General features: G+C 33.4%; 2 protein-coding genes and 1 long non-coding RNA gene across 3 annotated transcripts; all 3 read right to left on the bottom strand.

The window, feature by feature from the left end:
- Nucleotides 1-3,311: 3,311 nt before the first annotated feature.
- LOC132253225 (uncharacterized) lies at nucleotides 3,312-4,417 on the bottom strand. The gene is made up of 2 exons (XR_009465044.1): nucleotides 4,350-4,417; nucleotides 3,312-3,916 (listed from the first exon to the last, which is right to left on the bottom strand). It is a non-coding gene; the product is annotated as an uncharacterized LOC132253225 (long non-coding RNA).
- Nucleotides 4,418-6,616: 2,199 nt separating this feature from the next.
- On the bottom strand, nucleotides 6,617-9,806 carry LOC100256747 (disease resistance protein RPV1). The gene is made up of 3 exons (XM_059734909.1): nucleotides 8,427-9,806; nucleotides 7,603-8,358; nucleotides 6,617-7,509 (listed from the first exon to the last, which is right to left on the bottom strand). The coding sequence occupies exons 1-2, from the start codon at nucleotides 9,513-9,515 to the stop codon at nucleotides 7,795-7,797; spliced, it is 1,653 nt and encodes a 550-aa protein (XP_059590892.1). The 5' UTR covers nucleotides 9,516-9,806; the 3' UTR covers nucleotides 6,617-7,509; nucleotides 7,603-7,794.
- Nucleotides 9,807-10,222: 416 nt separating this feature from the next.
- Nucleotides 10,223-14,240, bottom strand: LOC132253166 (disease resistance protein RUN1-like). Its single transcript, XM_059734585.1, has 3 exons — nucleotides 13,690-14,240; nucleotides 10,347-11,443; nucleotides 10,223-10,239 (listed from the first exon to the last, which is right to left on the bottom strand). The coding sequence occupies exons 1-3, from the start codon at nucleotides 14,184-14,186 to the stop codon at nucleotides 10,223-10,225; spliced, it is 1,611 nt and encodes a 536-aa protein (XP_059590568.1). The 5' UTR covers nucleotides 14,187-14,240.
- Between the last annotated feature and the right edge of the window lie 616 nt (nucleotides 14,241-14,856).

Genomic DNA, 14,856 nt, shown 5'->3' with positions numbered 1-14,856 from the left:
TATATTCTCTAAAGTGATTTGATCAAAATAAACGAGAACAACAAAAATAGAGGATCATACAAAATTTCTAAGGCAATAGATCACGAGTTAAATAAACAATATATAATTAGAATTTCTCCAATAATCAGATCCAAACCTATATATATATATATATATATATAAATATCCAAAAATAATAACTTAAGATTTCTCATAAATGACCGGAGATAGAAAGTACAGAAATCACAAAAAAAATTCATTCAAAAATTCTCAACACAACCAAAACCAATACAAATCCGCAACAGATGAACGAAATACAATTATATGCTCTTAAGTGATCCGATCAAAATAAATGAGGACAATGAAAATAGAGGATCATATCTTGATTTTTGTTAAAAAAAAAAAAAACGGAAGGAAAATTAAAGAAGTTAGAACCTAAAAAAGAAAAAAGAAAAGAAAAACACAATTTGCGAAATCGAATGACTGGAAACTCAATGGCAGTACCACTTCCACTAGAACTCTCGGTCTTCACTTCTCTTTTCTAGCTTTTTTCTCAACCCAGAACAAAAAAAGAAAACTCACCGCCTACTCGATTGCATCTCTCTTTATCTTTTATCTCTGTTTTCTCTCACTTTCTCTCAACTCCACAAAGATCTCGAATGGCCTCCAAAAATGCTAACCTCCTAACAAAAGATGATCCCTTAATTTTATATCCTCTCTTTGAAGACTCTAGAACCCTTCCCCTCACGTGATCTAACCCTCTCACCCAAATGCAAACTTTTTGAACTTCAAAACCGTTCCCCCATTTTCCCATCCAAATAGGGCCTTACAAAACCAATTTTCCAGCCCCTTAAATGTCTAAAAAAATCTCTTATTTAATATCAAGATGAGGTCTATAATAAATGACATCTTGACCAAATGTAATTGCCCACAATTACATTTGCCTATTTGAACCGAACTTGAGTTTTAGCATAGAAGGTTTGAGGAGAACTATAGATGTGAAACTCAAACAAGTTGTTGGTATGAAACTCTTAGTTGAGGTCCATATGGTGATAATTTGACATACACTCTCTAAGTGAAGAGAAACCACCATAGCATGTATTTCATACTACATGTGTTTGAAAGTGACTAATAAGGAAAGTGAGTGATTAATCCCTACATCCTCACTGTGTGAGATCCTTAGGGTTTATTACAATTATAATAGCCCATTATTGTACTCTTTGTATTTTTGGCTATGTTTTGTGGTGACAAATTAATGTTGCCACTTTGGTATGTTTCCAACAGAAATAAAATAATTTATCCTTATGGGACATATTGGGCAAGTGATTAATTTGAATCTAAAAGACACGAGCTTAAAAGAAAGATTTTTTTTAGTTACATAGACAAAGATGCATTCATGGTCGACCGGTTATATTGCTTTTGTAGCTAATATAATTATGAATACATTTATAATGTTGTATAGTATGCAGCTTTGAGGGATTAAGTGTATACATTAAAATGCGACTAAATAAATATGGGGTACAACGAGACATTATTATAATTGTTTACTCATAATTTTGGGGTTAAGCTATTATGTATCCCTAACATGTACATAACTTTATAAGCTCCCAAATTGTAGATGTGCTCGCATGGTCACACAACCCATTTACCTATATGAATCACCTTAAAAAATCTAAGAGAATGGACTTGGATAATTATTGATCGGTTGTATCAACCCATCTTGTGCAAGTAGGAGATGTTGGAGTTGGGTGGGTGCTCAAGTGGGGTTAACTCAATTTGATCCAACAAATCAGAGATCTGGGGGGGATCAGTTTATGGGGAGTTGGAACTGCCAAAAACTGCCAGAAATCACCCAACTAAATATATAAAAAAATACATCTCTCTGTTGCTTTCTTTCAAAAACTCTCTAACTCAATTTTATTTTCTCTAAAAAGAAAAACAAAGAGAACTTAAGAAGAAAAGTTCTTTGAAGAGAAGGTGAAAGGTATTTGTGCTGTGAAACGAAGTGATTCCCATTTTGATTGTGGTTCCATTCATGACCTGACGTGAAAATTTGAGTGGTGAAACAATTTATTATTGGATCTAGAATTTTTCAGAAGGTAATTTGAAGACTATTAACATGATTATTAACAATAATTGATGGCATTTTACTTAGATGTTCTTAGATTATTATTTCCCTCTCTTGGTATGTTATTATTATGGAGGAATCTTTTAACCTGTACAGGTGAATACTCTATATAATTCTCATTAACTCTTGACAAGTGGTATATTAGAGCTTGGTTTATGAGATTACATATTCTTGAAAGCGATGGAAATAAAAAGGAACTCAACTTGCATGGTAAAACTTAACAATTTAAATTGGGGCTATGTGGAAGTCCATGATGGAAGATTTATCATATACTCTTGAGGGTGAAGAAGCTAGGCCTAAGGATATTTCTAACTTGGAATGGAAGAACATGAACAAAAAGGAAATTGCTTACATTAGGCAATAGATTGATACCCATCATGCCATTGCATATGTGCCAAATGAAAAAAAAATGTCTATGATTTATAGAAGAAATTGGTTTTTGAACAAACAAAAAACTATTGAGAATAATTTTTTCTCATTGAAGAAGTTAGTGAAAACATGAAGTTAAAGGAAAGAACTCCAATTATAGATCACTTGAATGCTTTTCAAACTGTCGTAGATTAGTTAGCTACTATGAAAATGGTTATGGATGATGAGATGCAAATTTCTTGTTGTTGTGTTCACTACTAGACAATTGAGAAACTTTTGTTGTAATTATCAGTAACTTTGTTTCAAATGGTGCATTGTCTGTGGAACTTATAAAGGGAAATTTGTATAATAAAGAGACAAAAAGGAAGGCTTCTGACATAGAAAATGCACAAAACCTCATGATAAAAATTTAGAGGATAGAAAGGTCATGACCATTCCAATGGAAGATCCTATGCTAGAAATAAAATCAAATGTTTCTGTTGTGACAAAGAGGGACATATGAAAAAGAATTGCCGCATTTGGAATAGGGAACAAAATAGGTAGAATAAGAAAAAAAAAAAAAAAAGATGACTAGAATATTATAACCTCTATGTTTAAGAGCCATGAAGTTTTGATGCTCTTAGATGAGTGTTTACATGTAGATGAGCAATGAATTGAGTGAATTGTAGACATTGCAGCCTTCTACCATGGTACTCCTCACTTAGAGTTGTTTTCTGACTATAAAATTAGAGACTTTTGCATTGTCAAGATGGAAAATTCTAATCACTATAAGATTATATGAATCAGTGATGTCTGCTTTGAAACCAATGTGGGGGTGAAAGTTGACACTAAAAGATGTAAGAAATGTTCCATATTCATGCCTTTATTTGATGTTAGGTTTTGCCTTGGACAAGCAGGGTTATGAAAGCCACTTTGGCAAAGGCAAATGAAAGCTCACTAAGGGCTCATGAGCCCAAACAAATTGGATGTTGTTGAACCACAAAGCCTTTACACCCATTTTCTCAGAAACGTACCCCATCAATCAAATGAATCCACAACCTATTCCAAAAAACATTTGAATGTCGGAGGATGAAGTGAAGTAGTGAAAAGCTTCTTATAGCGGTGTAGATAGTTTGAAGAGGTAAGACATGCATGATCCCATAGCATTGCCATTGTAGAGGAGAATTATGAAGCTCATGATATCTCTGCAGCTCTGGTGGCTCACGGAGTCAATGAACTGCAAGCACTTGAGAAAGGCTTGGTTGCAGGAGTCAGCACTGACAAAGATTACTGGGCCAAGGCAACCATTTACAATTTCAGAGACTTAGTTTGTTGATGTTTAAAGCAACTAGTGCTTGTTGTTCCTAGATCATGCAATTGTTTGGCATCTTGTTATGCACAAAGCTCCAATCCTACCTTGTATTCAGCTCCACAAGCACATTCAATAATGTGAGAAATATCCTGAAGACAAGCAGAGACATCCATGGATCAGCGGGACATTTTCATATGGAAAAAAATAAAAATAAATGAAAATTAACAAAGTGTGTACAGATAGCATAATGCTAGATTAATTCTATAAACACATCAAAGTCATAGAGATGATCAATGAGCTTACACTTGATATAGCTTACAATTCCCAGTTTTATTGATTCATTGTCATGATTTTTTTGTCATTGCAAAACACAATGCCCAATCAATCCTATAAAAACCCCTCTAGTCAATATTTTTCCTTCAAGCTAGGAATCCAGTTATTTTGCCACATGCAATCTTCATTTTGTCAAATATCAAGTGGGTCCTAAACTGTTCCCTGTGCTATAAAATACAGAACCAAAGTTGGTAAATGAATTTACCTTCAGCTTCTCATTTTGACCTTGTACAGAGTGAAAATACTCACCTTCTGGAGCTTTATATCAGATGAGGGAGCTTTGTGTTCCTCTTCCATGTTCTTCCAGGTCCTACCATACACAATAAATATAGTTTAATAAATATGATAAAAAACACAAACATATAAATAAGAGCAAGATGAGAGTCCAAAAAGATCAATCTCAAAAACTATAAGCTCAATGAAACTATCAATTTCATTAAGTAATTGCACAACTGTAAAAGGGAAAACAAATGGAAATAGCTCAGGAAGCATATTGTTCTTTTCAACGATATTAAAACTTTAACACCTTTTTGCCCTCATATATCACCAATGAAAAATGCTTCAATATGGAGAGTATGACATTTACATTTTGCAATTGAAAGTTCCATGTGAAATGTTTCAATATGTCATTCTCTTCATATAAAGGTACCCTTTTTCTGATTATACCTGGTTATAATTATAAATGTCTTATTTTGATTTGGTTGAAGCAACAAAACAATCCTGATACTGCTAAAGATGTCAGCAAACCGATTGGAACTGTATAAATTCTCTCTTGTTGGGGCATTCTTCAGTGATCCTTATTGGGAACACACAAAATTAACTTGTATAATTTTCTAGGTAATTTTTACCATTGTAATTAGCTTCTCATTGTTGCTCTTTTCTTTCCTTTTACATACTATAACTATTGACTAGCTCAAGAATTACGCTTAAACTGGGAAGTCAAAAATGCACTTCAAAGTTTATCCTGTTTTACAAGAGAGCAGATAAAAAAAGTCATTGCAGTTTAAAAGGATAAGATGCTAAAGGTCTTACTAAACTGGAAGAATTAATGAAAATTGGTCTTATTATAGCAACATTGGCAATCATCTTTACCGGAATGTGGGAGTGTTGCAGACTGAAGTATGCCTAAAAAGATTGTACAAACTGTGAAGACTCGAGCTCCTTGAGAATTTTTTGGCAAATCCCATAGTATGCACTCATAGGAGCTTCAGAAGTTTTCATGTACCTAGAGCTATTGGAGTTTTTCAAATAGTAGATACCTGACGAACTAAAGAGCTTGGCAATTGCTCTTTGCATGACATCAATCTCACTAGGGAATTATGCCTTCTTGTGATAACGGTGATGAAGGGTCTCAACTAAGGATCACATGGATAGATCCCTGGAAATCCCAACAATGGTACCTAGATAAGTTTTACTTCCTCCTGGCCACTACAACAATACATTTAATGGTCTACAAGCATGTACAAAGATGTATGTGTATCAAGATGGAAGACAGAGAGGATGAGTATGATGTTTAATATACATGAAACAACAGGGCTCAAGTTATAGGATATGGTACCACAAAAAAAAAAAATCTATATATATATATATATATATAGATGGGGGCAAAATGCTCTCTAAGGCATTCTATTTGAGGAAAAAGTTTTGTAATCCTATTCAAAGAAGTGTTGTAAGAATCGAAGAATCCCTTTCCAATCAACTCTATTAGGCTGTAGGTTGTTCTTCTAGCTGTTACATTTTGTTAGGGTTAGCTTGAGTAGAAGTGAGTGTAAAGATGGGATAGGGTTTTGATTTTAAGGCTTTGAGATCTTCCCATCTCATCTTGATTTGTCGGTTCTATTTCTACTAAAGTTGGTGCAAATGTGAATTTCTCAAAACCTCACTTTGCTAGAAGCATTTTCAAGGTCCATTCAACAACCCAAATTCCAAGAAGGATTTGGTTTTATACAACTCCTTATTTGTAAAGAGGTCTAATTGGTAAACCAATATGGAGTTAGCTGATCATAATCAGAGTTTTAATTCCAATCAAAATCTTATTAAATACTTGACAATGAAGGATTTCATGAATGTGTTAGGAGTAGAGAATGTTGAAACGGGTTGGTAAAGATTTAAGCAAAGCCTAACTGGCAAGCATAGAAGCACAAAAAGACACAAGAAACAAAAACAATTAGATGAAAGATAATTTAAGATATGATCAAAACTTATTTTAAAAGCATATTGTAATGGGTAATTAACAAAGAGATTCAAACCAAAAGAAAAAGAACAATTTTATATTATTGAGAGATCTTGCTATACTCCATCTTTCATTTAGAAATTCATTTAATATGACATTTTGACCATACATCATGAAAGAAATATAGTGGTCCATAAAATAAACAATTAAATGTAATCCACAAGGACAAAGGACATGAATGTTGATTTGATTATCCATTAGTTTAGGTTTTTCAAGAAAAAATATTACTAACATGGAAAAGCATTAAAAAGGGCCAAGTAGTTTTCAATCTCAAATACCCACGTATATCCAAAATACCTCTATTGAAATCATCAACAAAAAGACGAGAACTACTTTTGTTATGAGATAACGTTTGCATTGGACCACATATGTCGGCATGCACTAGTTGGAGTGGTTGACTTATTCTTCAAAGAATTCAGATACACACACAAATCTTTACTCCCCTCAACCTGTCTTGCATCCCATTCTCAACAATTAAGGGCATTAGAGAGAAAAAAAAATACAAAATAAACTCAAATTAAGAAAGAAGGGATTATTTGCATCAAACATTAGGTTGCTAGTTGTTCCAATTGAGATGATAATTACATGAATACCTACCAATTTATCAAAAGCAAATCCATGAAAACGTAGTCAAGTTTGGTGCCACAAACACCCACATACCAAAGCAAGAATAAGTAAGCAGATTTAGGGGGGGTATATGGGAGGAAGCCAATTTGCAGTAACTCTAATTGCTCTGTGGGTCAGATCAGTGAGAAAAATCTTGTATTATGAGAAGTTAATAGACTAAACCTATTAAAGAATTTTCCCAAGGGCATTGAAAGACCACATACATAGTGGAAATGCCCCTAGACTAGAGAAGGTTCTATAGTAAATTCCCAAGTATGAGTTATATAACCAAACAAGAGAAAGGGAGGTGATTTACCAATAATAAACAAAGCATTGCTGATGCAAGTGTGGTGGAGCCCGACGCCAAGTGTTGGGTTCCTTTGAATCTCTTCTGGTTAAGTTGTGTTCTACATCATCGTAACTTCTCTTTACATTACCAATGGTATGATCATTGTGGGACGAGCATACATAAGAGGAATCCACATTCTCCACTTTGTATGGTTTATTACCAAAGTAACCGCCACCATTTATTTAAGCAATACTTCTTAATTCCCTCCCTCTGATAACGACCTGCATTCAAACTCCCGCACAAACAGTACTACGTAAATCTTGTGTCTCCATAAAAGAAATGGTTAAATTAAATGCCACAAAAATATATAGTACCTAAATTGCTGATCATTAGAAGCTTTTTGAAAGAGAAAGGAAACCAAGTAGACTTGACGGAAGCTGTAAATTAACTTCATAGAAGCTTGTGGCAGTGAGTCAAGTTGAGCATTCTCAGCTTGGAAAGTTGATCGTGAACAAAGATTGGCATTCCTAGCAGCTAAGATCCACATCTGTTGGTGGATGAAGATCTTAGGCGTATATAAGATGGACCCCACATTCTATCACCTCAAAGCTTTTCAATTTACCAAAATAGCAGCCCTGAAATAAAGCCTTGAAGTGCGTCCCATACTTCTCCCGAATAGCAACTTTGGGATAACATATTACCCATGATAGACCACCATCAAAATCAAAATCCTGGCAGCATTCACAATCAGATGAAAATGAGAGAATATCCTTGGATTGGAATTCATCGCCATGGCTAGCCATGCCACAGTTTACTTCTAAATAAAAACCAAAGAGAGATCCAAAAATGGATCTTTTCTCAGATATATTCAGAAATCCTGTTCTAATCATGGCCTCAAGGTTAGAGGGAACGGGAGCATAAACACAGTATAAGGCAAATCCCAAGAAATCATTGTTTAGGTGCCAATTCTGAGGAAGCCCTATCTCTATCTCAGATCCCTTTCTCTTGTTCTTTATCCACTTTGGTATTCCACTACTTCCAGGAATCACAATACAAATTCCGTTGCCACTGTACCAAGAATCAGAAAAATATGCTCCATTCCAATTACGCCTGATTCTATTTTCCGAATCCTGCACAAAAGCATTATGTAAATCCATTGCCTGCATAAAAGAAAAGTCCTGTGCGATAGAAATCGTACCTGAATTGCCGAATTTAAACAATTGACCAGAGAATGCAGTGGCGGCAGCAATGACGGGCTTGATGAAGTACCATCTGAAGGGCCATGCACATCTAAAAGCCGTAGACTTGATGGAAGCTCTGGAACTTGTTGAAGCTTGTTGCAGTGCCTCAAGTTAAGTGATGTCAGATGATACAGTCGACTGATGCCAGCAGGTATGCTACTAAAATGGTTTCCATCCAGATTCAATATTTCCAAGGATGATAGGCAGAAAATATCATTAGGGATTCCTCTTATGTTGCAGCTGCTTAGATGTAGCTCTTTCAATGACAAAAGGTGGCAAATATCAAGGACTACTCCGTCCTTTAAGTTGCAATCAATTAGGATTAATGTCTTCAATGAGGACAAGCGGCTATCTCTCTTAATCACTCCTTGCTTTAGATTGCAACCCTGTAGAGTTAACTCTTTTAAGGAGCATAAGCCTGACAAACAGGGCAAGTCACATCTGATGTATGAAAATGAAAGTATCTCCAAACGTGACAACTCCCCTAGGTCCTCTGGCAATTTGTGGAGTGCTGAACACTCATCGACATTTATAGTTTTAAGAGATGTCAAACTACAAATGCTCTCTGGGAGACTCACAATGCTGCTCCTTGACAAATTTAAGTATTCCAAGGCTTTTAGATGTGTAATTGATGAAGGTATCTCTTTTATAGCTGTTGAATCTAGACGAAGCACCCTTAGATTGTTCATATGGCCCTTAACTCCTGGGAAGCCCTTGAATTTTAAACACCCATTGAGAAAGAGAGTTTCAAGAGAGCTCAAACTACAAATACTCTCAGGAAGCCTCACAAGATTTTCACAACTTGACAAATCTAAGTTTTTAAGAGCTTTTAAATGTTTGATTGATGATGGAAGACCCTTTAATTTTGAACATCCTTTAAGTTTGAGAGATTTAAGAGAGCTCAAACTACCAATGTTCTCGGAAAAGGCCACAAGCTTCTTGCAATCTTCTAAAAGCAACTCTTCAAGACCGTTTAGATGTTTAATTGACAATGGTACCTCGTTTATAGATGTTCCACTGAAATTAAACTCCCTTAGCTTTCCCATATTTCCATTGATTTCTGGGAAACTCGTTAGCTTTGAACAACCTCCACAAGAAAGACTTTGAAGGCATTTGAACTTATCAAAGCTGCTTGGAAGACTCTTAAGTCTTCTACAACCTGTCAAAACCAAGAAAAATGACGTTAGGCAATAACTGTATTATTGATAGATGAATTACCTTTTACGTAACATTGCTCAACCTTCTAAAGTTAAAATCTCCAAATTTGGCACACTTGAAAAGTCCGGGATTTTGATGAGATTCACTGAATAACTTAGGTTGATGACCTTCAATTTGACAAGAAGCTGAAAAAAGGTATTTTAATAGTAAGTTTCCATAAAATTTAAAATTAATATGAAAAAAAGTATTATGAAGTAATAATAATACCTTTTTCCCATACCAAAGTTGCCTTATTGTGCTACCCCTCAAACTGAGTTCGACAAGATTCTTTGCATCAAAGTTTTTTGGCAAGTAGCATAAAGAGTATCCATCCCAATGGAGATATCTTAACTCAAAAAAAGGAAATTCAAATTTTCTAGGAAGGGGCAGTCCCAAATATTCCATTTCATTAGGGCTATTGTCCATCCAAGGTTCTATTACAGAATCATATATAGCCAGTTGATAGACTTTAAGCAATCTAAGTCTATGCATCTTTTCAAAAGCTTTTGGAGTGAACTCTATATGTTCTAGTGTAGAGATTTCCACAAACAATCCTTCAATTGCTTGTGTCCCCTGAAACATAAAAGTAAAAAATAAGTGAGGCACAAAATGCATAAAACTTAATTGAAACCATTTAAATATGTATTTTTTAGACAAAAATAAGAATATTAGCTTCATGCATTTAGCTCTTACCGTATTTTTTGTAAGCACAAATTCGGCATCAGAACCCCACAGTCTACTCCTTCCTCCTGGGTCTTTAGGGCATTCTTGATGAACAATATTCCAACCCATTTGTTGTACCATATCATGCATATCTAGCATGTTTGCTGAAATAGTTATGAGACATTTATCTTCAAGAGTTCTTATTCCATTCTTTGCATAAGGACCTAATATTCTTGAAACAAAGTCTTTGTCCTTGCCTTTGAAGAAACATGCAATGTCAAGAAATATATCCTTATCTACACTATCAAGTCCATCATAACTTGTTCTAAGAACACTATAAATTCTCTCATCTGATGATTTTTTGAGCTTTTCCAATGCACTTTTCCATTCTTCTTTTGTCTTCTTATCAAAGAAATTGGAACCTAAAACTTTGAGAGCTAAAGGAAGGCCTTTGGCATAACGTACTACTTCATAGAAGAGGTCTTGATCAACTTTATTAGGAAGATTTTGTCTAAAGGCCCACAAACTAAAAAGCTCAATAGCTTCTTCCTCATTTAATGTAGTAACCTCATACTCTATATTCACTCCATATTGAGCCAACAAGTTTTTGTCTCTTGTAGTAATGATGATTGTACTTTTTGCACCAAACCAACCCTGCTCTTCAGCCAAATATTCTAGTTGCTTCAAATTATCTACATCATCAAAAACTACAAGAACTCTCTTCGAGCTAAGACTCCTCTTTATCATCTTGACACCTTCATCAATATTGCTTAATTTTAAACTTTTTCCCCTTAAGATATCTTGAAGAAGTTCATGCTGTAACTGAAGTGTATCCCTTTCAGATCTCTCCTTGACTTTTCGAAGAAAGCTACTACCATCATATTGATTTGAGAGCTCATTATAAATAGCCATGGCAACAGTAGTTTTACCAATCCCACCAATTCCACAAATCCCAACAACACAAACTTCATTGAATTTTTTTTTCATCAATGACTTCAATTTTTCCAAATGAAAACTCATTCCAACTATATTCTTGCCAACATTCAAAGGTTGATCATGATTCAATCTTCTAATAATGTCATCAGTAATTTCCTTGAGAACATTAGTCTCATATCTACCAATTGTAAAGAAATGCATGAGTTAGAATGAGTTGCCAAATATAACAAAAGCAAAATAAATTTAGTGATGTTTAGTTCTATCTAGTACACTTGAATTAGTAGTAACAAAATGCAAAATAAATAGGTCAAGTCAATTTACAAATTTAAGTGTAATTTAGTTTTTATCAACTCTACAGCCAAGTGATAAAGTTCAAAACCCCAAAAAAAAAAAAAAAAAACAAAAACAAAAAAACAAAAAAAAAAATTGGTTACAGAGCTCAGATGGGATAACTACTAATGTGCCAAGCTTCAAGCTTCCGATTCACCAATCTAAGCTTACCAAGTTCTGATGTTTTTATTTTTGGTTTCATTATGAGAATAAAACCAGTAAATTAATCCCAAGTGAATAGGGTAGGAGTGTTAAGGGATGGAGTTTAGGCCAGATAAATCACAATTGAACATGGACGGTTAATGACACGGACTTGTTACTCCATTGTGGGATAATAAAATGCATCACCTAATCATAAAACAAACTTGGAAATCTTTGAAGTGAGTGAGCATTTAGTGCACAGGAATTGAGACTTCTTGAAGAATTTATATATCACAAAAAAAGAAAAGAAAAAAGAAAAGAAAAGACAGATAATGGAGGGAGGTGCATGAGAATCTTTGCAATAGGTGAGCAAGAAATTCATAGACATCATTCAATCGCCAGGGCCTCACAGCAAAATAGAGTTATAGGTTTTTTTGAACTGACTAAATTGCAAAAGTTTCGAAGAGGCAGGCAGGAGTCCCAAAGTGATAAGAGGATCCTTCAAGTATTGAAATAAATAAAGAGCTTCCCAGGTGAGTGTCACATCAATGAGGCAGAACAACTATGAGATGGTTGTGAAGATGGCAAAACTTAATTAAAAACAATTTCTTTTTTATTTTTTTAATGTTATTTACTGATCTATCCCAAAGGAGATGTATTATTTGATATGGAAGGCTATCATAAAAACAGTTTTAACAGGAGGAAATTTTTTGTTTAATTGTTTATTTTTTTTAGATTCTCTACAACAGATTCAAAAAAAAATTTAAACATTTTTCTTTAAAAAATATTTTTAAAATTAACATAATGTATGTTAAGTGGAATCTACATGGAACTTATCTTTTGGACAAAAGATTCTAATGTAAGAATATTTCATTGTTGCAATATTCAACTTGTCTTTTAATTATAAGAGAGGTGTACATAAAAGATTAATTTGTTGAACTTATCTCTTAAAAAGACAAGTTCAATAATTTTATATTGATCTTATTTTTAAAAATACAAGTTTAACATTTTTATATTGAAGTTATTTTTTCAAAAGAAAAATTTAGCATTTTCATATTCAACTTGTCTTTTGAAAAAATTAATTCAATATTTGTAAAGATAATTTCAAAGTTAAAATATTAAAATATTGAACTTATCTTTTAAAAGACAATTCGAATATAACTTATTGTTTGAAAAGATAAGTTTTGTATCTTTACATTGAACTTATTTTTTAACATATGACTTTAATAATATTAAACTTTTTTCAAAAGATGTATTTAGTATTTTTATATTTAACTCATCTAAACTCGTCTCTTCAAAAGAATGAATTTTATGTTATTCAACTGGTCTTTTTAAAGTACAATTTTAACATTTTATATTGAACTTATTGTCAGAAATAACAAGTTTAATTAACATTTTTACATTAAATTTGTGCTTTCAAATGAAGGGTTCAACCTAAAACTATTGAACTCATCATTTCAAAAATTAAATTTAATATAAAGATACTAAATTATCTAAACTTGTATTGGAAATAAAAAATGAGTTCAACATGTATGTATAAAAATAAAAAAAATTGATTGTTTTATAGAATTCTCAAGATTTTGCAATCTACTGTGTTTTCGTAATTATATCTTAAATTAAGATTAATCATTCATTTTACACTTCATTCATTTTATTTTAATCCCTTATTTATTTATTTTTAATCCAAAAAGGTGAAATTAATGTAAAATTATCATGAATAAAATATTTAATGTAATTGAGAATCTCTCATAATTTAAACCTTTGTATTAATTAAAAAAAAAGACCATTCTTCATAAATCAAATAAAATTGAGTCAACCAAACAAAAGAAACAAAATTGGTAGTTAACTAATATCATGCAGGTTTGATTTGAGAATGGATGGTAAAGCCTCAATCCAAACAAAATTCAAAACATGAATGAATTTTAAACTAAGGGTAAAGGGAAGTATAGTTACTGCTCATCTATATGCCATCCAGATAGGTTGCTTGCTTTGCTCAAGGCAGTCCTCCATTTTTGTATCCTTGCCTTCTTCTCCTCATCTGCATCCTTTTCATGGTTAGAAAATGCATCTCCATAACTTCCTAACTGTTTTCTTACATCTGAGGGATTCACATGGTAGAAAATTGGTAGAACTATTTTTCCTTCTTTCTCCATACTCTCGATAATCTTCAGAAGTTCATTTAAACACCACCTGGAGTTGGCATAATTTTTCGAGAAAATGACAATGAATATCTTTGATTCTTCGATAGCCCTTGAGAGATCAAATGCAATATCTCTTCCTTTCTCAAGTTCTTCATCATCTCTGAAGGTGCAAATTCCATATGCATCCAAGTTTTTGTAGAGATGATCAGTGAAATTCTTGCGAGTATCTTCACCTCTGAAACTCAAGAACACATCGTAAGTATGAGAAATAGTAACAGAAGAAGCTTTTTGGGTGCTGGTAGAAGCCATTCTTGGACTGTTTTTGCAAAAAGGGTAAGAAAGCTGGCAAAGAGAAGAGAAGAGTTTTTTGGATGCTGATCAATGACTGAGCTTGCCTTTCTTCGGCAATTTTAACATTGGTTGTAAAGGAATAATGAAGCTTGTATGGAACTCCTATGAACATAGAGCAACAGTCAAAAGTAAAATATTCGTTTGCATTTGTGGAGCCAGCATTGCTGCCCATATTTTCAATTCCATTTGCTTTATGCATCCCTTTAAAAATGAACGATGGAAGGCAATTTGATGTAATTTTCCATTACTCTTTTCTATTACATTTTACCTTGGCTTTTACAGGAGTACATTAGAAGCCGAGTCTTCCCTGTAGAGACAAGAAGAAATGGATGAAAGTTTAGAAAAAAGTTATGCAGCTGGGGTCCTAGGGCAACAATAGTATTTTGATATGCTTATCTTAATCAACTCCCCTTTGGTAAACAAATGAATACCTTGTCCAAATGAACACTTATTTCAGTGTGACCATTAAAGAGAACACTATCTTTCAATCTAGCATAATCTTGCATGTTCTCGCTTTTTCAAAAGCCAAATATTTCTTTTTTCAAAGTGGTTCTAGTGAAAAAGCTTTAAAGTAGACGCCCGACCAAGTTAAGAATTTTCTTTGTTGTCATTGTACAAATTGATTAAA

This window comes from Vitis vinifera, chromosome 18 (assembly GCF_030704535.1).
Source record: "Vitis vinifera cultivar Pinot Noir 40024 chromosome 18, ASM3070453v1".
Classification (NCBI taxonomy): domain Eukaryota; kingdom Viridiplantae; phylum Streptophyta; class Magnoliopsida; order Vitales; family Vitaceae; genus Vitis; species Vitis vinifera.
This window is presented reverse-complemented; position numbering and strand designations above follow the sequence as displayed.

Bases quoted from the DNA above. Each gene is read 5' to 3' on its own strand.
- LOC100256747 (XM_059734909.1), bottom strand. From the start codon at position 9,515: ATGGGAAAGCTAAGGGAGTTTAATTTCAGTGGAACATCTATAAACGAG. The intron at 8,359-8,426 runs GTACGATTTCTA...GCTTTTGTGCAG, and splicing joins GTTTAAATTCGGCAATTCAG to GATTCGGAAAATAGAATCAG.
- LOC132253166 (XM_059734585.1), bottom strand. From the start codon at position 14,186: ATGGCTTCTACCAGCACCCAAAAAGCTTCTTCTGTTACTATTTCTCAT. The intron at 11,444-13,689 runs GTAACTATACTT...TACAATTGGTAG, and splicing joins GGATGGCATATAGATGAGCA to ATATGAGACTAATGTTCTCA.